Source organism: Sphaerodactylus townsendi, linkage group LG01 (assembly GCF_021028975.2).
Source record: "Sphaerodactylus townsendi isolate TG3544 linkage group LG01, MPM_Stown_v2.3, whole genome shotgun sequence".
Classification (NCBI taxonomy): domain Eukaryota; kingdom Metazoa; phylum Chordata; class Lepidosauria; order Squamata; family Sphaerodactylidae; genus Sphaerodactylus; species Sphaerodactylus townsendi.
Window position 1 is genome coordinate 34,066,795 of NC_059425.1, and position 25,223 is coordinate 34,092,017.

Here is a 25,223-nt window from a genome sequence, read left to right on the forward strand (position 1 = left end):
GCTGTCAAGGCAGAAGGCTAGAGAAGCTGCACAGCTCAGTGTGTTTTGCATGCGGAAGGCTCCAGGTTCATGTGAAGAAGGCTGAGGCTGAGCTTGGTACACTAGAAGGAAACTTCTTGTCTAGCGAGTTCATTCTCAACCAAGTAGGGTATATGGCACAGTTTTTGTAGCTCAGAATAATATCTCACCAAGCGTAGAATAGGAGATCTTAGCCACTCAGTCTGAAGAAAATAAAGACTAAGATAAGTTCTGTTTAAATGGTTTATTTAATTCTGCACTTCAGTTTTTTTCCCTTTTATCCCATTTTTTTTCATTGATCAGAGTCAAAAAATGAAATGTCATTAAACAATAATCCTTTAAAATTCAGCAGGCACAGGTGCAGGTGGGCAAACTCAGGACCAAGTTTGAATGGATGTTTATATATAACATATCCCCAACGTAATGGTAATTGCCTTTTTGCAAAATAAATTGAGCAATGCAAACTTTAATGAAGGCAATGAATACAATTTCAATATGTCTCATGCGCCAGACAGATTAAAATCTTTGGGGCGTTGTCTTCTTGCTGCAGCCTAATAGTGTTGCGATTAGTTAAGAAAGCCACAGTTCAAGAAGGTACTTTTGGTAGAAGGAGAGCAGCAGTCCTGTAAATCCAGGTGACCTAATTTGTCATACTACACAAACGGGCTAATTATGCAAAATCAAGCACATAACTGGATATGTCATCCACCAGTTACTGTGTCTGTTCCTAACACTATCACAAAAAAATATTTTCCCCAGCCATGTTGCCAATGCTTTCTTTTCAGATCACAGTGATGTTGGCAAGGAAGAGATGTAGTAAGCATATTCATCATAGTTGTGACTTCCTACACCAACTAGAACAATGGTAGATGGGAGCAGGCTTCCTTCGCGCTACTAATTGAGTAATTTGTTTTGCATCATATCTCTGGGTCTGGAAGGGTTATGTAGGTGAGCACCATCAAGTCACAAGCAACTTATGGCAACCACAGCAAGGGGATTTCAAAGCAAGTGAGAAGAAGAGTCTGCAGAGTCTTCCTTGGTGGTCCCCTATCCAAATACTAGCCCCGCTTAACTTTCAGGAACGGATGAGATAGGGCTATACATGCCACCATCCCTCCCCTGCACAAATTAAAGATTTACTTTTAAAAAAATAAATGAAATCTGGGAATCCGGGCAGTCAGAAGGTACCAGGCAATATGCCCTGTGCCTAGACAACTGGGTCATGTGGCAGCTTTGGAAATGGGGGGAGGGGGAGAGAGATTGAGATTGTTTAGTGTATTTGTGTGGCAGTGTGATTGACAGTGATGGAAAATCCTTGAAGAAAAGAGGATGATTATCTGGTGAGGTGCATTTGGCACCTAATGAATTATTCTTCAGCTACCTGATGTCATAAATACATATTAGGCTTCATCTTTAAACAGAAGCTCGCAGTTGGGAATTTGGGGCTTGACAGAACTTCAAAGGGAGGCCTGAAAAACCACACAGTACACAACTTGGAGGGAGGCTTGAGGGAAGGCCACGGAGTTTTGGGCTGAAGCACATTTGTGCTATTGGACTTGCCAGCTCTTGAAAGGAAAAATGTGGGACTCTGGGAGGAACCGGGTGGTGAAGCCTTCTAGAATGGAGTTGTGCACCCCAAGGAGGGTGTAAGAGTCGAGCACAGTGGATATTAGAAGAACAGGGTCCAGGAAGGATACAGCTTTCAAAAATGGCTGAGAGGAGAAGGAGCCCTGACCTTGCATCCAAATAAGCTAGGGCAAATTTTATTTTGCCTGGAGTGTTGTCTGCCCTGCTAGATATGTGATGGTGTGTACATTGTTGTTGTACATGAATGTATCTGCACTGGGTGACTGCATATTTGGAGAGCTGGCACCATATGCATATCTTTGGGATTAAGGGCAAATAAATTAGTAGGTTGGATCAAACCAAAGCTCTATCTCAGTGGTTCTCAACCTTCCTAATGCTGCAACCCTTTAATACAGTTCCTCATGTTGTGGTGACCCCCAATCGTAACATTTATCCATTTTACACATGGAGAACACTGATGCAGAGAGTCTTAGGCGACCCCTGTGAAAGGGTCGTTCGACCCCCAAAGGGGTCCCAACCCCCAGGCTGAGAACCACTGATCTATCTAATCCAGAACTATGATCCAAACTGTAAGAGTTAGTCGGCACAGGTCCATCCTGTGGCTGCCTACACTATTTTACAGCATTTGTAGTTCTTTAAAAATTGCTGCAAGGCCCTGATCCAGATCTCTGACATGGTGTGGTGATTCCAGGAGATCTTGTGTCCTATCGTGTCCTGTCCATCCCATCTCCCTACCCAACCCCAGTGCCTTTTCAGGTGCAGTCCCCTTGGCCCACCATTATTGGAAGTCTGGACTTCAGTCTCCATCATTCCCTGACGAGATGGCTCTGGGAGTTCAAAATTAAGGTGAGACAGTGACTGCCATCTGCTGGGGCTTGTCTCTAGCATCTGCATTCTGCATCTGAAAATGGAGATCCTACGGCGCTGATCTTTGTTCGTAACAATTGTTAGACGTCTCTGCTGTTTAACTGATACTGTGGCAAGAGGGGTCCTCTCCATTGGAAACTGAGTGTGTCTTTTTATTGCAGCAGTATGGGTTTCTTACCACCCCATCAGATCTGAAGTAGGCCAGAGAGCTTTAGTAACAGAGCATGGCTGGGTTTCTCCCACACTATCCTTAAATTTGGACCCCCAGCTATTTTTTTCTTCCACACTTCTTCCAGTGCAATTATAAGCATATTTCAGACTGCAGGACCATGGGTCTCTAGCATTAATCTTTTAGGCACCACGTTGTTCTCATTTGGAGTTCGTCCTGTAATCTTTACAGTCACCACAGCCCAGCCATATATTGGCCTAGTGGAAGAGTGCTTGTGAGTTTCTGTCTGTCTTCCCTTATCTTCTGCTGCTCTCTCCTGAGCCTTCCAGTCAGACAAAGCAACAAAGAGCCTCCTTCTGATAAGCTCCTCCCACCAAACCCATTTCTTGAGCTCAACCTCCCTCCCTCTAACAAAGCGAGAACCTCCGGGAGTTGATGTTCATTTTTGTCACGCCAATGAGCTTTAGTGGAGTGGAGAGGCTGAAGGAAGATGTGAGCGGGAAGTCACAGAGGAGGTCAGAGAGCTCATCCCTCTCTTCTAACTCGTAGGTAGCGTCGTTCAGCATACGCCGGTGAAGGTGGCACGTCTGCTCAATCTTGAGCTTATTGATATCACTGCGCAAGCGCATGAGCTGCCGAGCCAACTGCTGATCCTGGAGGCGCATTTCCATCTGGAGGCAAAAGAGGAAGGCAATGTCATTGAGGCCAGCCAACATATATTGTGAAGTAAAGGATCAGTGTTGCAACCGCCATTTACCTACTGAGCCATGAATTGAGGGTAAACTGTATTTTAGTAGCAGAGTCTCCTAACCACATAATTTGGGGGGGAGGGGTAGCTGGGGTGGTCTGCAAGATCTGAGTCCAGCAGCACTATAAAGAACAAAACAATGTCCAGGGTATAAGCTTTTGTGAGTCAAAGCTGTCTGTGTTATGTACTGTCACAACACTTCTGACTTATGGCGACCCTCCAAAGCATCCTATCGTTAATAGCCTTGCTGAGGTCTTACAAACTGAGGCCCATGGATTCCTTTATTGAGTCAATCCATCTCATGTTGGGACTTCCTCTTTTGCTGCTGCCTTCAACTTTTCCAAGCATTGCTCCATTCCACGCAGCACAAAAAAGGCATCTGGGTGACTTCTTTTTACTCTGCACACCCAAAATGATGTTCTGGGGGCGTCTTTAAAAAAAGTTGCCTCTCATGTTTGTTCCAGACAGCACAGGTGCCAGAGGAGAAAATAGGCTTTCTCCTACCCAGCCGTTATGTTCTCTGGTTAGTTTCCTCCTCAGCTTGCACCCAAAATTTTGTGTGCTGCTGAAGGGATTCTCCCTGCCTCCATTTGCTGAAGGTTGCCCCAGGACGTTTGCTCTGCAGGCTCCGATCCCGGGCACCTTTTCAGCCCAAACAGTACAGAGTTGGACTCAGCTCATCCTGCCAAATCCAGCAATATATCGTTTTCAATTTTTAAAAATTTAGAGGAGCTGTATTCAAAGAGACGAATACAAGAATCTTAACCGCTCAGAAAATGGGTTGCCAGCTGCAGCCAGCAATGTGCCAGGAGAAAGTGGGAATGGGGACAGTCTCACCAGTGTCATATAACATCACTTCCAGTGAAAACTGATCTCCTCTAGAAGTGACTTTGTAGGTTGGCATGAGTAACTTCCCCCCCTCCCTGTTCCACTTTCCCCCGCACTGACTTATGAAGTGGTGCAAGGGAACGGGAACTAAAGCTATTTAGAACCCCCTCTGGTTTCAATGTGGACTTATTCCTTAATCAACAAGGTTTCGCAACACAGAACTAATATGAAACATTTGTTTTCTTCTCAGTATTACCCCCCAACAAGTATTTTTGAGCTACTGCTACTGACTCATTGAGGTGACTTATTTTTCATTTTTCTTTTCTTTTTTAAAAATATGTTTCATGAGAAACAGTCAGCATTTTCTTAGTAGTGGGTAGAGATGCCTTGGGAAGGACTGCAACAGACCCTAATTTTACCTACCTTACCATAAACAGGCCTGACAGTGGAATTTGTATATTTGCCCAGAGATTCAATGACAGCCAGTGGAACTTTTTTTAGGCATGAATAACTGGACTATTATCCATGGGGGCTTAATGGAACTTCTATGTACACAGACTGTATACTCTTCTACATGTTAGCAACCTGGGGAGATCTATTATCTTCATACCATATTTAAGAGGGCAATGACTCAGCTGAAAACTGAATACCCATCAGCATGGAGCCTGAACTAATCAATCAATACAATTCTTTATTATTATTATTATTATTATTATTATTATTATTATTATTATTATTATTATTATTATTATTATTATTATTATTATTATTATTATTATTAGGTTTATAGACCGCCCTCCCCCGGAGGGCTCCCCCGGAGGGCTTAGGTTTTTATGGTCTTAAAAGCACATCTTTCACCCTGAAAGGGACTGTTTTTTTTTTAAAAAAAAATGAGGGTCAGTTTTCTAGTCGCAATTCCCCAAAGTAAAAAAAAAACTTTCCCAGGGAGATAAAGCGTTCCTCTGGCTTTGTAAAATCAAGAGGGAGAGAAGATCTGTTTGGTTAGGTTTTTTAACTGTTCCAAATGATAGGAGAACGAAGGCTAAAAGATATCGCTTTGTAATGGCTGACAAAAGCATTACAGCTACAATGTGTGGAAAGATGCCAATGGTTGAAGTCCATTTCTCCTTCAGATTTGATGTTCTAGTTTAGTATCTGCAATCAATGGCAAATTTCTTGCATAATGAAATCTCCTGCGAGAATATACACAGATCTGGCTATGGGAAACAGAATACAAAAGCTCGCGTTCTGCTCTGTGCATAGAGCTCTCTCTGGCCCCTTCTATATAACAAATGTATAGTGCAGTGGTGGCGAACCTATGGCTCGGGTGCCAGAGGTGGCACTCAGAGCCCTCTCTGTGGGCACGCACAGAGTCCCCCCCCCCACACACATCTAGGCTGGCCTGGGCCACTGGGCTCGAATATTAGCATTAAACCTAAGACCTAGTTTTGGGGAAGTGCTATTAAACCCCACTGATTTTCATGTGAAGAACTAAAGCGTGATCTGGGAATAAGCTTGGTTGCTGGCAATGGGGCTTGCTTCTGAGTAAACCCTCCTAGGGTCGTGATTCACCCATTGGAAGAGTTGCACGGTTGCTTCAAAGCAAAGCCACCGACCACCACCAAGCTTACTCCCAAGTAACGCGCGCCTCGGAGCCAACCGTTTTTCCTAAACTAAAACCTCAGTATTCAGGCTAAATTGCCGTGTTGGCACTTTGCAATAAGTAAGCGGGTTTTGGGTTGCAATTTGGGCACTCGGTCTCGAAAAGGTTCGCCATCACTGGTATAGTGGGTTGCAGTCGGGATCAAGTAACCTATTTTCCTGTTTTTGCATTCACATGCAGGCTGTGATTGGAGCGCCCAGAAACAATCCGGGTTGCTGTTGCGCCTTCGCACGGAATGCGTCTCTTTTTAAAATTTACTCCCCACCGATGCATAGCTACGCAGGCATGCACAAAAAAATTCCCCACAGCCATGCTGATGTCTCACAATATGACTCTTTGCATTTGCATGACTATGCAGATGTTAACTGTGAAATTTTTAAAAAGGAAAACAGAGGCAAATAAAGTGCCTCCTGCCTGGCCGTTTGCTCACAAGCGGCTGCAACCCGGGATTTTTCAAAAGACTCGCAAACAGTGCAATTCTCAAAAACCCTGATTTTGAGTGAATAACGCGGTGCTGACTTCTTTTAGGGCCGGGATCCATGTGAAGTCCCCCCCCCAAACGAGTTATTTACTGTCCTTAACCTGTGTTTATTGGCCCGGGCGGATCGGGCTTCTGTCTCTCTTTCATCAATGTCTTATACAAGGTGAAGAAAGATTTCTTGGTGATAAGAAAAATGAATCCTTTCTTTCTTTCTTTCTTTCTTTCTTTCTTTCTTTCTTTCTTTCTTTCTTTCTTTCTTTCTTTCTTTCTTTCTTTCTTTCTTTTGTCTTTTTGCTCTTTTTAAAGGCAAACTCACAAAAAGACTTGCCCTGCTGGATCAGACTTGTGGACCATCTGGTCCAGTATCCTGTTTACAAGTGGCCAACTAGTAATCCCAGAGGTTCAACCAACAGGAAACAAAGACTAAGCTTTTCCCTGATGCTGCCTCCCAGAACTGATATTCAGAGGTTTTCTGCCCCTAAATGTGGAAGTTCCCTTTACTACCGTGTTTCCCCGAATATAAGACAGTGTCTTATATTAATGTTTGCTCCCAAAGATGCGCTATGTCTTATTTTCAGGGGATGTCTTATTTTTCGGTGTTCTGTTCGTCGAGCATGCTTCCAAACAAAAACTTTGCTATGTCTTACTTTCGGGGGATGCCTTATATTTCGCACTTCAGCAAAACCTCTACTGTGTCTTATTTTTAGGGGATGTCTTATATTTGGGGAAACAGGGTAGTAGCCAGTGATAGGCCCCTCCTCCATGAATCTGCCTAATGCCCTTTTAAAGTCATCTAAGCTTATGACCATCAATACATCCACTGGCACTGAAGTCCTCAATTTCCTTTTGTTTGTCTTAAAGTTATTGCTCATCAGCTTCATTGGGTCCCATAAACTCTGGTACTATAGGAAAAGGAGGAAAGTTCTTTATCCACATTCTCTCCCGGCATATAACTTTTCAACCTGTATCATGCCCCTCCCCTTAGGGCTCTTTCTCTAGCACAGAAAGTCCCTGACTTTCTGCATCTGAAAAACCCCTTTTCAGTACTTTTCCAGCTTGGCAGGATCTTTTTGACATACAGAACTGTACACTATATTCCAAATGAGGACACAGCACAGATGTACACAGGAGCATTATAGCACTAGCCAAATTATTTTCAGTCCCCAGATCGGAGTTTACCTTTTTCACCACTTTGGCACACTACATCAACATTTTTCTTGAGCTCTATGCTACAATACCAAGATTTCTTTCCTCTTAGTTTTGGCCAGTTCAGACCCTCTTCAGTATGTATCGAAAATTAAGATTGTTTTGTTCCAGTGAGCAGCACTTGCACTTCCCACAATGTTGGTTCAATTGCTGACCTTTTATATTACAATTTTTATTTGATTCTGTACTTCAAAGAAGTTCGAGCATGTGCAGGAAGTTAAAGTATCTGCAGCTCCTTCTTTTCAGATCAGGCTAAGTGCCCTGGTCAGCGTTTCTATTGAAGTCATAGAAGCTAGGAGTATAATAACAGCCTGTATTTGCAACGGTTTGCCAAGGTGCAAGCAATCATGGTATGCATTAATATCAATTGGAAACGGGGGCAAAGATTTGCTGAGGCTATATAAGCTATCGCTACTCAGTTAGGTGCAGTTATTTACCCCTTGGATCAGGGCTGTTGTTTTTTAATCCACTTCAGGGAACGCCTCCCCCCTTTTGCCTACTTACAACCAAATTCAGAATACTGCACAAATAATCATTTTGTGTGAATTGGCTCATCATGTGGCAATCACTGCCACCTGCAGTGATTAAGGGACCTCCATGTGACACTGCTGCAAGGCAGTGGTCACACTCAATTTGCATGCAGAAGGTCTGGGTTCAATCCCAGGCACCTGCAGTTAAAAGGCTCAGGTAACAGTTATTGTGAAATACCCCAACATGAAACTCCATTTCATGGGGAAGGCAGTTCCATTTATTCACCATGTACTAGCACTGAGTCTGCTGATAAACTAAATGTCACCCTCCTAACAAATTTATAAACTAAGAAAATGCAGTGAACTTATCAAGCCAATATTCTACCATCTGCAGTGACTATGTGTATGTTTCTAGGATCAGTATAATGTGCTGGTTTTTACCTTTAAAGCACTACCTATTTCTGCCTCTCCCTTCTTCCAACAAAGTTGGTGGTATAAACATGCCTTTTTCCTCACAAGTACTATGTGAGATAGGTTAGGTTGAGACAGTGACTGGCCCAGTGTCACCCAGTGAACTTCTTGTCAGTGTGAGAATATGAACGTGAGATTCCCAAGTCCAAGGACTTCTGCCACACCCAAACTGTGAATCTCTCTCCTTCAGAAGATTCATTTGTCTTGTAGGCCTTCTGGGAATTACTGATGACCTACCTATTCTGGAGGATCTTCGGGCAGGCATTTTGACCCTGGTTTTTAGGATTTACTATTTTACTGTACTTTTGTGGTTAGTTGGTTCTGGTGGGTGTTCCGGGCTGTGTGGCCGTGGTCTGGTGGATTTTGTTCCTAACGTTTCGCCTGCATCTGTGGCTGGCATCTTCAGAGGTGTATCACCCAAACACTTGATGATTGGTTCCCCACCCTGGGACATGGACAATATACCCCACTAAACTTTCCCTTCTCACTTAGACACAGTGTGAAACAGACTTTTCTCTGTGATACACCTCTGAAGATGCCAGCCACAGATGCAGGCGAAACGTTAGGAACAAAATCCACCAGACCATTGCCACACAGCCCAGAAAACCCACCAGAACCAGTTGAATCTGGCCGTGAAAGCCTTCGACAATACATTTTGTGGTTAGGTTTTCTAATCTTTTTTTATCTTTTGCAAGCTGCTTTGGGCATGCCTGGCATAAATATTGTCATAAATAAACAAATGTAATGAACATAGATAGAATAAAGAGTCAAACAGTAGTGGTTTGCCCTTCCCTTGGGGACTCTCCAAAGTTTGTGCCTGCACATTCCCCAAAAGTTTTGTGAAGCCATCTTCAGACTACGGGGGAAAGAGGCACAGGGAAGACAGTTTTACAACACTAGTGTGGTATGTGTACCTTTCAGCACTGGAAAAGAGAATAATGAAGATCTCTTACCTGAGGGGGAGCTTTTGTTGCTGTTTCTCAAGAAATGCAAAACTACTCTTCAGGGAAGGAAGGAAGGAAGGAAGGAAGGAAGGAAGGAAGGAAGGAAGGAAGGAAGGAAGGAAGGAAGGAAGGAAGGAAGGAAGGAAGGAAGGAAGGAAGGAAGGAAGTTGCTTGCACCTGAGACTGGTTTCTATAGGAATAGTCATGTTGCATCTAATGAAGTTGACTTTAACTCACAAAAACATCAATTTCATTAACTGTGCAGTCTTTACACTCATCTAAACCTATTGAATCAATAACGTAGAAGGATATAACTCTGTTTAGGATTGCAACTTTAATCTGTTTTTGAACAATCCTAAACAGGGCTATTTAGAAGGAAATCCCATTTAATTTAATGCTTCACACTCCCTGGAAAGTGTTCGCAGGATTGTATCCTTAGCCAGCTATGTATGTATGTATGTATGTATGTATGTATGTATGTATGTATGTATGTAGGTAGGTAGGTAGGTAGGTAGGTAGGTAGGTAGGTAGGTAGGTAGGTAGGTAGGTAGGTAGGTAGGTAGGTAGGTAGGTAATTTCTATCCTGCCCTTGAAATACATCCCAGGGCAGGTTACGTTATCTAAAAATGCATCCCAAATTACAATAAAACATCATAATTACAGATAAAAGCTCCTAAAACAAACCTAAAAGCAATCTCTTAAAAAGCATACCTAAAAGCAATACCCCAAATCCCACCCCTCCAGACTCCCCACACACACACACACACACACACTCCGTACTAGGAACAGGTAGAGGGCATACTCTGAAAAATTCAGTGGTCTGGGGGTAGATCACATCAATTAGTCAAACACCCAGGCAAAAAGGATAGTTTTAACCAAGCACCTAAAGATGTATAATTCAGACCTCTAATGGGAGGACATTCTATAAAGTAGCAGTTATCAAAGAGACTTGCTCACAGGACTCCTTTTCATTTCTATGGCGTTGTGACCAAAATGAGATGTTATTTTTTAATTCATTATAACACATTATTAAACTTAATCAGAAATCCACTTAACCTACTTACCAGTTCTTTCCTAAGCCAATTTAGAGCTTCACTGATATTCTCAAAGCCACTGATTTTACTTGATGCTAGAATCACTTGCTCTTTGGAAGAGGTCCCATTGATGTGTACCTGCCCCTCCTGGATGGTCACACTTTCCTCGGTCAGCTTCTTGTCTTGTTTCTCAGCTTCCTCAGGGGGTTGGGGGTGGCTTTTCCATGTCAGCCCTTCCAATTTGGCCTTCCACTCCAAATAGGAAGGTCTCCTTGTCTCCAGCCTCAATTTCTCTGTCAGAGCTTTCAGATTCCTCAGGTAGTCATCAGAAGGAGGTCCATCTCTGGTTTCATAATCCACACTGTCCAGCATTTCTTCAATCTGAATTTTTGGAAGAGACATCTTATTTTCTTGTGGAATCTCATAAACATTCATGAGAAGGGTAACAGCGGGATCTATGATCCAGACAATACCATCCACACAATGATTCCCTGCTCCAAAGCTCCTTTGGGCCAGAAACCTCAGTTTTTCTCTCTCCTCAGCTCAGGATACTCCTTTAGAAACACAGAGAACCATCTAAGCAGAAATATAAAGACAGATTGTTTTATTACAGCGATGAATTGTCCAAAAAAGGGGGTGGGGGGATGAGCAAGAACCGAAAGCTTTCTTCTCTGACCCGAGCTGAGGAAAAACGGGAACTGAACACTTCAGGCTCAACCATGCAGTTAAGAAATTTCTGAGCAGCTTTTTGATGGTGCTCTCGGGCAAGAGCAAACAGGCTCCCTGGCTTTCCCAAAGAACAGTTTGCTTCAAAGACCTGTCAGCCCCAGTGCTTCAGGCTGTGAAGTGGATTATTACAGATGAGGTCAGAGAAAACAAAGCAATACTGTGGCACAGTCTTGCATAATTAAATGAATCCTTATCTTATTACTGTACATATATGGTCTCAGCTTTCCATTGTTGATTCTTAGGGAGGCGCTGAGGTAACAACAGGAGGACAGACTTTCTACAATCCATCAGTAAGAGCAGAGCCTGTTTTACTGACATTGATTGATCTGCAGATGAGGAATGACAGCTAAATGTGTGAACTAGACAGACGAAACTTAAGACACTACATGGGTGATGCATTGGCAGTCTCCCAGCATTTTTTAAAAAGCTGAAAAGTAGCACTAAAATCTGTGAGCAGAAAAAGAGCAGGGTGGGAGGGGATGTTTAATTCTTTCACCTCCTGCTGTTTTCCTGCTCAAAACTGCCCCATGCCAGATGGTTTCCTATTAATGGGTTGGGGCGGGGGGAGGCTCAACATGTTGTTTGAGATGTAGAGATGTAAGAAGTGGTGTCCCCCAAGGATCCATTTGGGGACCAGTGCTCTTTAACCTATTCATAAATGACCTGGAAGTAGGGGTGGGTAGCATGGTGGCCAAGTTTGCAGATGATACCAAATTATGTAGGGTGGTAAGAACCGCAAAGGATTGCAAAGAGCTCCAAGCGGACCTTGATAAATTAGGTGAGTGAGCTAAGAAATGGCAAATGCAGTTCAATGGAGCAAAATGTAAAGTGATGCACATAGGGCCAAATAATCCAAACTTCACATACACGCTACAGGGGTCAGTGCTATCAGTCACAGACCAGGAAAGGGATTTGGGCGTCTTAATTGATAGTTCCATGGGAATGTCAACTCAATGCATGGCAGCTGTGAAAAAGGCAAACTCTTTGCTGGGGATAATGAGGAAAGGAATTGCTAATAAAACTGCAAAGATTGTCATGTCCTTATATAAAGCAGTGGTGCGACCACACTTGGAGTACTGTGTTCAGTTCTGGTCATTACATCTCAAAAAGGATATCGAAAAGATAGAAAAAGTGCAGAGAAGGGCAACGAGGATGATTGAGGGATTGGAGCACCTTCCTTATGAGGAGAGGCTGCAGCGTTTGGGACTCTTTAGTTTGGAGAGGAGACGTCTGAAGGTGGATATGATTGAAGTCTACAGAAAAGGAAAGATTATGCATTTTTGGTGGACATTTTAAGAAGAAACTAGATAAGATTTTCATGGCTTAGATGGGCCGGAGGTTTTTTTTTTTACTTTTACAACAGCAAAGAAGTACTTCAATAACGAGTGTCAAAGAGATCTTCAAGAAAATTTTAAAAGACCTTAAATAAAAATGTTGCGCAAAATCAATTAATGATTTAACAACAGGGGAAATAAATAGGTTTATTAATGATTAATGATAAATAAAGTTGGGGTGGTAAATTCAGGTATCAGGTTAAGAGAAGGGGAATAAGGGAGGGGAGAGGGAATTCGTGTTAAAAATCTTTGACTATGGGAAACTAGGTTAGGAGATATTTTTTCATTGTTTCTTTCAAATTGCCTCAAATTGCAAGTTGGCATAAGATTGACAGCAGGGTCTGGGAAGGAAGTCAGCTAGTTATATGTAGTCTATATTGTTTATGTAAAAACAAGCCTTTTTTGTATAAGTAGATTAGGGTGGCTGGATCACTTTTGTCTTTTTCCCTTTTATGTTTTGTTGTAGTTGTAAAAAAGCCAATAAACATGATTTTCTAAAAATGTGCACTAGTGACAGGATTGCCACTTAACCATTATCACGGAGGGGCTTGTCCTCAGCGCTCCTCTTGCGACAGCCACAATTCAATATAGTGGCAAGGGGAAAGTGGGAGGTGTCATACAATGCACTGACCTTAATTCTAGATGAAGAAGCAAAAGACATGTCACTACACTGGGCCATGCTCTAGTAATCCCTCGAATCTCTATGGTTTATAAGATTCCTAGCAAGTCACCACAATGTAATTATGTCATTTCTGCAGCTTCGCCTGAAAGCAACATCACATTACATGGTATCTTTCCCCCTCAAAAGCTCACCCTCAGAAAAATGCTCCTAAGGGTCACAGGCGTAGCTACCATGGGGACATCCGGGGACAAGTGCCCCGGGCGCCACCTTCTGGTGGGCGCGAAAATTGCAGGTTCGTTTGTGGCTTTCTGTATTTTTTACTGTTTTCTCAATTTTGGCCTGCAGGGGGTGCAGTTTTTAGGCTAGTGGCACCAAAATTTCAGGCTATCGTCATGTGACTCTCCTGATGATACCAGCCAAGTTTGGTGAAGGTTGGTTCAGGGGGTCCAAAGTTATGGACCCCCAAAGGGGGTGACCCCATCCCCCATTGTTTCCAATGGGAGCTAATAGTAGATGGGGCTATCATTTTGAGGGTCCATAACTTTGGACCCTCTGAATCAAACTTCACTAAACCTAGGTGGCATCATAAGGATAGTCTCCTGCTGATACTACCCAGGTTTGGTGAAGGTTGGTTCAGGGGGTCCAAAGTTATGGACCCCCCCAAAGGGGTGCCCCATCCTCCATTGTTTCCAATGGGAGCTAATGGTAGATGGGTCTTTTTGAGGGTCCATAACTTTGGACCCCTGAACCAAACTGGGCTCTCTAGTTTAAACATTATTAAAAGTGATGCTGTTTCAGGGTGGATTCCCCCCCTTCAAAAAATAGCATCACTTTCAATGTTGTTTAAACTAGGGAGCCCTGGGTGTGTTCAGATTTGTGTGTTGGGGCATGTTCTATAATGTGATGGTGACTTTGAGATGACCTGGTGCAAAAAAATGTTGTTTGGTTGTGGTGGGGGAGGGACGCTGCCCATATGCGAGAGGGGGGCGCAAAACTCAGATTTTGTCCCGGGCTCCATTTCCCCTAGCTACGCCACTGCTAAGGGTTGTTGGCAGAGGCCTGACAACCCTAACTGAATTGGTGATGTGGCATTTAGTATGTTCAAGGATCAAGAATACTTGGGTTTGAGTGTTATTAGTGCTATAGTATTTGTGGGGAGGGGAGGGTAAAGTCTTCTCTTTTCCACATCACACTGATTTGAAAGAGGAAGCGAAGTGACTTCCTCAAGGTCACGCACTTAGAACAGTGACTGAATTCAGAAGCATTTAAAGCTGGTTGTTCTAAGAGTACAATGTAAAGCGAAACCATCTTATTGGCTACCTGGTGCCATGCCCAGAAAGGAACTCTTGGAACAGCACGATGCAAATGCATTAAAAATGTAATCTGAGTGGTCGGGCAATTCCCCAGCTTGTGTGGACGTGCTGGGGCTCATATAATTCTAGCACCAAGGCTGTAATTATTTCTGTAATTATTCCTCAAGAATCTGTCCACAGAAAGAGTACACTTGAAAATAAATCTCTATAGAGAATATAACTCTGCCTTCATTGCTGTCACTGATGATCTAAATGGGACATCAATTTTTTTAAAAAAAAATATGCATCAGATGCAGTGATGAAGGGAGAGGGAACTGTGCCCAGGGCATTAGCTGCCTCCAGCCCCCACTCCACCCCCTACAGTCTCTGCTCTGCCCCAACATGCCCCACCCCAGAAATGCCCCCCACCCCACGACAGCAATGGCAGCGCCCTGGACAAGCTGCCTCAGATGTCCCAATTGCTGCTACGCGTCTGATCAGATGAACATAAGAACAAGAGCAACCATACTAGATCAGACCAAAAGTTCATCTAGTCCAACATCCTGTTTCACTATGAGTCAGCTTGGGCCTTATTATTGTTGCCCACAGCAGCTGGTTTTCAGAGATATGCTGCCTCTAACCATGGAGGTTCCATTTTTTTCATCATGACTAATAGCCATTGATGCACCTATCCTCGGGGAATGTGTGTATTCTCCTTATAAAGAGTTAGTACTGTAGCCATCATAATATCCTAGGAAGATGTATTTGTATTTACATTTTATGTTCCTTCATAGAATCTTAAAATAAATGTGATTGAAATGATAAGACATACTCCATTAATTTAGGTAGTTCTTTATACATGTGTCACTCCATAGATACCAGTCTCCTGTGACAGCAAACAGAATGTGTAAAACTCACCAATAAAATAAAATCAGTTCATAACCCATTGCAGTATTTTAAACCCAACAATTAAATCAGTAAAAATAGAATTTAAAGCTTTTTTATAAAAGTTGGAAGGGACATGTGAAAACGTAAAATTAAAGAAGGCAAATCAATGGAACCAGTCAAATACCTTTGTAAATAAGAATTAAAAGATCCAGATAGCAAAATGGAAGACATTCTACACTTGAGGAGCCATCGCTAATAAGTCACTCACGTGAAGCGATGCAGTTCATTTCAAAAGATGGGAGTCTACAGAAAAGAGCCTTGTGGGAGTCAGTAGTTTTATTCAACTGCTCTTAAAGCATTCCTAAAACTAAAAAAGGGAATACTTTTTCTGCAAATGTATAAGCTATTGGGTAATGGCCATAATTGAGGGAAGAAAGTATGGCATGGTATAGCCCAATGTCACCATATCTTTGAAGCAAAGCAGAGTCAGTACTTGGAAGGGAGACCACAATGGGAAACTTTGTAGCGGAAGACAATGGCAAACCACATTGAAAACCCCTTGCTGGGGTTGCTGAAAATTGACTGTGACTTGATGGCACTTTACACCCGCACAACGGCCATAATTAATGCCATTACTAATATGGACAAAAAATGGGAGAAGTAAATCTGTTCCATCAATGGATGTGTGGTGGCCAAAACTATCTATCTGAAACAAACCTCTTACCTTAAACAAGTCAATGAGGATTCCAGACCACATTGTGCTCTCTGTTAGATTGAAATACCATTCTCATGGATTTAGGGCCATGGGTTTTTTTTAATTGATGTGTCAAATGACAACCCTAACCAAAACACAGAAAAGTAATAATATAACAAGAACACGTGTCGAGGCAAAGCTATTTTAGACAGGAAGGCTATCTAAGGGTGGTGAATGAAGAAAATGGCGGGTGCAAACTGAAGAAAAAGAGTTTGGATATGTACCTTGCTTTCCACAACCATAAGGAGTCTCAAAGGGGTACAAACTCCTTCCCTTCCCCCCACACAACAGACACCTTGTGAGGTAGGTGGGGCTGAGAAAGTCCTGACAGAACTCTGTTTAGCATTGCACTGCCACTTGGTACAAACATCTTGCTAGGTTCCTATTGCAAAAGCCTCTCTTCTGCCACTTCAGTGCAACTCCCATACTCCTTCAAAGTCCAGGCAAATCCAAGTCAAACACTTGCTGATATCCCAGTGAGCAATGGCAAGAGTTTAATTCCCAGTAAATTTCCACTGCAAAATAAGACCATAAAGTTATTTGATTCCTGTCCCACCTTTCTTTATGAATTTAAATAGTTGCCTTTCCTTCATTCCTCTTATTCTACTTTCTGGACCTGTTTCCATTAAGGTTTGGCAGTTAGAGGTTTGTATACAATTTAACATGACAAATTAAAAACAATGTACATTGGAGCAGAGGCAAAGTGAATGAGTTGTGAGGACCCCAATTCAAATCTCTTCTGTGCAAAAAACTCTTCATAGCTTTAGACAAGCCACTGCCTTTCAAAAACAAACCCACTGCAACATGCAGATAATACTGGCTTACCTAAGAGGGCTGTTGGAAGCATTGCTGGCAAAATAATGTCCATAAGATGGTTCAAACAGAGCAAACTCAATGTAAATATACTAAGTAATAAAAAATATTATGTATGTGCATATACATACATGTTTAAAATAATAAATTTAAGTACACAAGCATAAGAAGTGGCAGAAAAAAAGAGCGAATATATGCTTGGGGATCTGTATTTCAATTGTGGCTATTTGTTGGAGCAATAAAAATTATTTTAGCATTTTGCGCTGGCAGTTCTTGATCCCGGGTCAGCTGTCTTCATGATTACCACTAATCTTTGGCCTTTGTTTTTGCAAGATATATTTCATTATGAAAAGAAAATCAACAAGGGCATTTAATACAATTGGATTTTAATGCAACAAATCACTGTAAAATCCTTGTCTTTCTCCTCCATCATCAAGCTTTGAAGCTGATCTGAACAGATTCAGCCCTGCACCTTTTTCTTTACATTTCTGAGGATGGATGGGATTCTGTTCAGGAAAAAATCCTTCAAGAAGCCAAACAAATTTTAAGCATATAAAGCCTTAAATGTCTCTGCAGCCAAAGGAAATGTAACTGCTGGCTGAATAATAAAGGAGTATTGAACAACCCATTAAAGTTGCCTTATTCTGTAAGTAAATTTGCTGAACTGGAAACTTCTCTGAGACAAAAAGCAAGTCCAGTTTGAAATGTCCGGGGCTGATGCTCTTGAGTCAGCAGGAATGGTGATAGATGGGCCATTCTTGAGTTCAAGGCATGAGTGGCAGTTCTGCAATTGTTTGAATCACATTGCCACTACAATAGACTGCCAACCTGCTATTACAACTGATCTCCAGGTGACAGAGATCCAGGGCTGGAGCAAGAGGGAACTTTGCCTGGGGCACATGTGTGCCACACGCCCCTGCCATGCCCACGCCACACCCTGGAATGCCCCCCTCACGCCCCCACACCGGCACACGCCTGGTGCATCATGTACACACACACCCTGTCCCCTTGATGTTATGCCACTGCAGAGATCAGTTCAGTTCACCTGGAGAAAATAGCCTTTTGGGAAGGTGAACTTAGGTGGCATTATACCCTAATGAAGTCCCTCCCCTCCCTAAAGCCCACCTCCTCACCACCCCCACCCCCAATATTTAGGTGGTTCCCAATCCAAAGAGCCTTTCGGGGGAGGGTGGTATATAAATTAAATATACCATACCAAAGTTAGCTACCCTTTCAATTAGCATTACTAAATCTGGGCTGGAAAATTCTTGAAGAGGAATTATTGAAAAGGAATTCTTGAAGATTCCTTTCCTACGCAGCAGTGGGGTAGTGGTTAAGAGCAGGTGGACTCTAATCTGAAGGAGTTGGGTTTGATTCTTCACTCTACTGCTTGAGCTGTGGAAGCTTATCTGGGGAATTCAGATTAGCCTATGCACTCCAACACACGCCAGCTGGGGGACTTTGGGCTCGTCACTGTTCTTCTGAGCTCTCTCAGCCCCATCTACCTCACAGGGTGTTTGTTGTGAGGGGGAAAGGAAAAGGAGATTGTAAGCCCCTTTGAGTCTCCTTGCAGGAGAGAAAGGGGAGGTATAAATCCAACTCATCTTTCCTTCAGCTTTCTTTCAGCTGTGACTAGCAACCCTAAGTTTTGAGATCATTGTGAGGAAGGGGTTGCTGCAGAAATTTATTTAGCCTCTGCTCCTAAGCTGTGTAACTCCCTCTGTGAGGAGTATGGTTGCCACTCCTGATTGAGAAATTCCTATAGATTTGGGGGTGGAGCCTTAGGATGGCAGAATTTGGGAAGGGGAGGGTCCATCTTCCAAGATTCCATCTTCCAAGGCAGTATCTTCTCCAAGGAAAACTGAAGTCTGTGGTCTGGTGACAATAGTTGTAATTCCAGGAGATCTTCACACTCCACCTGGAGTCTGCCAACTTTAAGACCACTACCAAATTATAAGTGCACTAGGATATGTTTATCAAGGGGCACATGGTGGCATTCATGTTCTTGATAGTGACTTAAGAATTTGCTGTGTCCATACAATATTCAGAACTGAGCCCATACTTCATTCAAAGATAAGCCTTCTGCTACATCATTCAGACACAAGTGGGTATTTCAACCAGATTATTACCTCTAAAGATTTCTCAGGACAGTGAGAATTGTTAGTTGGGAGAGAAAATGTGAATATAAACTTCAATCATTAGCATTCCTCTGCTGCCAGAAAGGTCTCTCGTTACATACTTAACATACTGTCACGTAGTCACAAGTTATGAACAGCTGTCGTGCTTACCAGGAAGCTCTAAAGAAAAAACAACCACCAGATTTAGGATCATTTTACAATGAATGGTTGTATCTGTTACTGATGAGAAATATACAAAGGATCCTGTTGTTACAGAATTCTGAACACCAAGATGGGAGGTCTTTGGTTGCAGGAGAAAAGGGAACAGAAGAACAGCATAATTCCAGTCTCCACGGTGATAATCTGCCAATGTACCCTAAGGGAATTCTCCTGAGGATGGATGGGCGGAGTTCTAGAAACAGTGCCAAGTTCCTTTCAATGGCATTATGTCAAAAAATGGTGGCTGTACTAGACAAGAGTGTAATTAATTGCTGGGCTGAAACCCTAACTGCAGTCCTGAGCAAAGCTACTCCCGTCTAAGACTGCTGACTTCAATGGACTTAGAAGGGTGTGACTACTTAGTAGAGCACTGTAATTTTATCCATGAAATCCATTCAACATCACAGAAAATGGAAGTGTTTTGAAAGGGAGCAACCGGGGTGTCAAGAGCAGATAGTGGTCAAGAACCTTCCCCTCCCCACCCCCCATTTAGTCATTTGAACTAAATGGTAACATAAACAGTGGCACTGTTGAACTAAATGGTAACATGAACATGAACAGTCTCTACCAATGATTTATTTGCAGTGCAATCCTAAACAGTCACAACTTTATAAACTGATTGAAGTCAGTGGGTATAGAAAGGTGTGACTCTGCTTCGGATTGCAGTATTAGTCTCTAGGGCTCTTCGTCTGAGAGCAGACAGCTCCTGAAAATTCAGAAGGAAAGAATGGATGTGACAAACTCTCTTCTACACACATAGAAAGCTGTGTAGAAGGTATTGATCGCATGGTGCTGTCTCTATGGGGTTGCAAAGCAAGTGTGAACACCTTGGCAAGCATATAGATCAGTGGTGGCGAACCTTTGGCACTCCAGATGTTATGGACTACAATTCCCATCAGCCCCTGCCAGCATGGCCAATAGGGCATGCTGGCAGGGGCTGATGGGAATTGCAGTCCATAACATCTGGAGTGCCAAAGGTTCACCACCACTGATATAGATGGATGTGCTTCTGATTGGAGATTTGGTAGGCCATCTCTATGCAAAACATGGACCTTGCCTCTCAGCCACAGCCTTCCATGCAAAGCAATGCCTTTTCTGTGGTGGGACCCAGATCGTGGAATGCCAGACAAAACCATGAGGCACATACATTGTTTTCCTGTAAACACAAATTCAGAACATTTTTATTCATCCAGACCTTTGGTGGCATCTGAGAGCAATAGAATAAGTCTATCTTATAATTCATAGTGACCCTTCTGTCTTATTATAATAGTGACCCATACTGTCTTCTTATAATAAATTGTACTGTATTGTTTTTATTTTGTTGTAAACTACCTTTGTGCAGAAAGGCAGGGGTCTAAATGCTTGAAAAAACAGAATTCTGACATCACACACACGTATATTATCTCAGTAAATTCAGGACACCATCCATCCTACATGTTCCTCTCACAACAATCCTGTGAGGTAGGTTAGGGTCAGAGGACATCACTGACTACCTAGTGAGCATTATGACAGCAGCATGCTCTTGTTACCTTAAGTCAGGAGTGTGCAACTTGGTGCTTCAGATGTTCATGGGCTACAATTCCCATCAGACCCTGCTGGCATGGCTAATTGGCTGATGGGAATTGTAGTCCATGAACAACTGAAGCACCAGAGTGGCACACCCCTGCCCTAAGTAGACAATCTCCACTTTAGCTGAGGAAATTAGCTTGGGAGAGAAAGTGAGAGGGGATAACTTAGGATAACCTATGTATACCTGGATAGTCCTGGTTGAAAACTCTCAAATGAGCAGGCGGTTGTAAAATTAGAATTGGTTTTCTTAAATAATAAAAATTGTAAAACAAGGGACATACTTTGAGGAATGGACATACGTACACAAAGCATACAAGAGCTGACTAAGAGAATAGGAAAGACGTTGGATAGGGTTTCAGGGATGGATGACAGCCCAGGGAAGGGTTGTTCAGGGTTATCCAGAGAAAGCAGCACCGAAGAGGAAAATTACCAGCATTTCTGGGAGGGGGGGGGAGCCCACGTGCAAGGGGGGGGGGGTGCATGCACAGATTGAAGACAAAAACACACTGTGAATAGCCAGTGGATTAATATTTATAACCCCAAATGGGTCCTGGAATGGTATGAGGTACCAAACCACAAAACACAAAGACATATCCCACTAATACACAAGCCTCAATATAAAGTGCACGGTGCATTTATTGTGCTAGTGTGATTCCTAAACATCCACTTATCACTATACCTAATGGACTACCACTATTTATTATTGCCTAATTCTAACACATAACAAATACCTATTACCAAACATACAATTCTACTCATTAAACAAACATACAACTCTTACTCATACCATACAATTAAGACATACACTTAATTGTACAAACATCCAAGAACCCATTAAGAATGTGGAAATTGGGGGTGTTAGCCCTTCCAGTTTATGTAGTCTAATTATATTAGCTTCCTCCTCTTCTTAGACCATGGTTTGAGGTAAACTGGCAGAAAAGTCAGAGACAAAGAAGTGATTTCATTTCCAGGGTTCCAACAAAAAGACAGGAAAGGTTTGATGTCATCAGGACCTTAGAGAATTCCTGGCCTAGTCTCTTAAGTATTGATTGGTTGCTGGGATGCATGCAGAGAGGGTACACAATCAGCTTGGTTAAATCACCTTAGGGTGAAGCAATGGAGATTATCCATTGTCCAGCCAGGCACACCTCAGGGCGAGGGGAAAAGTTCAGTGACCAATTGCCTTCCTTGACACACAAGATGGATCCAAAAACACTCTGAGAGGCATCTATTTTACGAGGAGCAGCGTCCTGCTCTTATGCTAGTCTTTTACCCTTGTGCCTTCATGGCACCCTTTAGCAGATGAAGGGCTCCAATTGCTCATACTCCTACAATCTAATAACTACAGAATGCACAGGACTTCTCAGGCGCTTATAGACTGTCATTTGCATCAGGATAGTGATCCCCAACATGTTCTTGTCTATGTGTTTCTTGGTGTTTCTTGGTGCCAATGTGCAATTTTTCCAAAGCATCTTATCAACAAAGCAAAAAGCTAGTTCTGATTTTCTTCCATTTCACTGGAATAGAAGATGCTTCAGAAGATCCTAGGAAGCAACTGGGAGTCCCCACGTAGAAATAATTGCCTCCATGATTGGATGGTGCTTACTTGGAAGCCTCTAACATTTCCTGAAATTTCCCAGTGTTTTATTAAATGAACCAGGGTCCCTTGGCCACCATTTTATGACTGGTCCCAACCATCTCATGTAGCCACTTTGTTGTGGAGCCCACCACTATGGGTTATCAAAACTCCAAAATTGAAGATAGGTTGAAAAAGATTGTGGCTTTGTTAGGATTTTACAAGAGTCTGCTTCATTAAGTCAAGCAAAAGTTAACTGTTGAAGTCACATGCTTAGAACCACACAAGCTTCTGAAAAGATCTCTCTGTTTTTTTTCTTATGGCAGGCATGTTATAGACTGCACAGACACCCAGACTGAGCACTTGCATGGATAGAGTTTGCTGTTCTTGAGTTTAGTGTAAATTCATTTGCTGGGTGACCTTGGGCTAGTCACAGTTCTTCGAAACTCTCTCACCTATCTCAAAAAGTGTCTGTTGTGGGGAGAGGAAGGGAAAGGAGCTTGTAAGATGCCTTGAGTCTCCTTACAGGAGAGAAAGGTGGGGTATCAATCCAAACAACTCCTCTCCTCTCATCTTCTTCTATTATTTACTTTGCTAATTCATTGCAATACAACAGGCCTCTTGGGGATCCCCGGAGTGAATGCCACCTCTACCAAGAATTCAATGGGTGGCCTTCAACAAGCCCTTCTTTTGCAGTCTCCTACATATAATATAGATTTTAACACTGCCCTCATTTACAGGGAAGTGATTGTACAGATTATAATGCCCATGATATACACTTGAAAGAGCTATATAAAGTGATGTGATTAAATACTCCTGGAAAAAAAGCATCTGTGCTTTTCAAGGGGAAAAAAAGGTTGGCTTCGATGAGATATCAAATGGCTTGGACCAGACCTTCAAATGACATTGTGCTGTTCAGAACATAAGCTTATATTTAATGTTGGCTACTTCTGGCTTTCGGGCTTTTTTTTGTTTTGAGAAAGAGACAGGTGGCGGAAGAAGCTGTTGACCGTTGCTATATTAGGAAAACAATACCTTTGAGGCATAGGGCACTCCAGGCATCTTTGACACATTCTGTGCAGCAACTTTGCATTGATAGATGTTGCCATGGCAATCAGAGGGACGAGGAAAGGGCCTACAAGAGTTCAAGCCAAGGGTGAGCAAAGCAAACAGGGTTCCCCCCCCCCCACACACACACACATGATTCCTTCCTTCACTGTACTAGGGTGATAGATTGGGTGGAGGAAGGTAGCAAGGAAGGTGGAAAGGGGGCACTCTAACAGCCAATGGGATGTAGTGGTTATGAGTGTCAGACTAGTATTTAGGAGACCCAAGTTGGAATCCCTGCTCATTCCATGGAAGCTCACTGGGATAACCTTGAGCCAGTTACCCTCTCTCAGCCTAACCTACCTCACAGGGTTGTTGTGAGGATAAAATGGAGGAAAGGAGAATTATGTAACCCACTTTCGATCCCTCTTGGGGAGAAAGGTGGAATATAAATTCATTAAATAGTCAAATACACAAATAGGTAGGTGCTGACTGATCTGACTGACAGCAACCCTCCAAGGGCCCAGTCACACTACTTTCCTAGCTTTGTTCCCTGACAGCCTTCCAATATGGTGGCAGAAGTTGAGATTGAGGCCTTCTGTATTCAAAGCCTCTCTGCCTTGAGTGAGTTAGAGCCCCCTCCCCTCAAATACTGTGAGGTCAGTAATGAATGAACGTTCTGCTTCAACTATCACTTCCAGTCAGACACGAACACCATTACAGATCATCATTCCAGATGGGTGGCAATCTATTTTTTTCCTCATTTTTCTCAATCTTTTCTTTTTATAGTCTTTGTAGGGTGGCTGGTTCACCGTCTGGTAGTTTTGTAGTTATATAAAAAATTAAAAAGTCATTACAGATGGGTATTTGCCTTCTTCTGTAGCAGCAAAACGAAACAGGAGCTCAGCAGCCCCGTGAAGACTACCATTTAACTTAAATTCATAAAAACTTACGCTGGAATAAATTTTAAACATTTGTTCATCAAATTTGTACCCCTCCACTCCCTTGACAAGCAAGGCTTATTATGGGTGTGTAACCCCCATGCCCAGAATGGGTTGGCCCAGAATGGGTTGACCCAGTAAAGGGTGGAGACTCGGAGCAGCAGAGAGGCTGAAAGAGCTCTTTTGCAGAAGAACAAGGCTACCAGACTCGGACCTTGAGTTCTATAAGCCCTTAACACCTTGTTAAGGTAATTTCAATATTGTTGGGAACTACTGGGAAGGTAGTTGTTGTTTTGCTGTGTTGTAAATGTTGGAGTTTATTGTTTCAGGGTTTCTTTTGTGGTTGTAATGGGTGAGAGTTCTCCTGGAGACCTTCATCATGTTGCAACCTGTTCATCAAGCCCTTGGAGTCTTCAGGAGCCAGCCAACTTGCAAAGAAGATTTGGACTTGGCAATATCAGTAGACTGTAAATAGAAGGACTTGAAATGCAACCTGAACAGGACCTTGAATTGTAACGTTAAATGTTGATGTTATATGTTATATGTAAAGAAAAGTAAACCATTTTGTTGTTTAAAAATTGTTGTTGCAACTCATTCCAAGTACTGCCCCACAGAACCCACAAGCTGAGGTTACAGGTGCATCTCAGAACCCACCATTAAAAAGGATCCGGTGGAGACAATCCAAGAATTTCTAAGAAGTTAGGACGACTTAATTAAAAGCCTGTTAAAAGCGCTTGCCCCTAAACGCTTGCTTTATGCTGCATATCGACCATCAACAACTATCTATCCTGCCCTTCCTCCGAGAAGCCTCACAAAGCATAAATTGTTCTCCCTTC

The 25,223-nt window shown here is 42.7% G+C and overlaps 1 protein-coding gene across 4 annotated transcripts in view; it reads right to left on the reverse strand.

Moving 5' to 3' along the window:
- Positions 1-247: 247 nt before the first annotated feature.
- Positions 248-25,223, reverse strand: part of FAM167A (family with sequence similarity 167 member A) — a 31,197-nt gene continuing 6,221 nt past the window's right edge. For 2 of the 4 annotated variants that reach the window (XM_048517481.1, XM_048517453.1), the window contains 2 exons: positions 10,517-10,867; positions 248-3,312 (listed from right to left, as the gene is read on the reverse strand). In XM_048517481.1, coding sequence (XP_048373438.1) covers positions 3,049-3,312; positions 10,517-10,858 — 606 coding nt within the window. In that variant the 5' untranslated portion in view covers positions 10,859-10,867 and the 3' untranslated portion in view covers positions 248-3,048. Of the gene's footprint in view, positions 3,313-10,516; positions 11,063-25,223 lie in introns of all 4 variants that reach the window. The other 2 variants (XM_048517463.1, XM_048517472.1) reach the window with 1 other exon arrangement.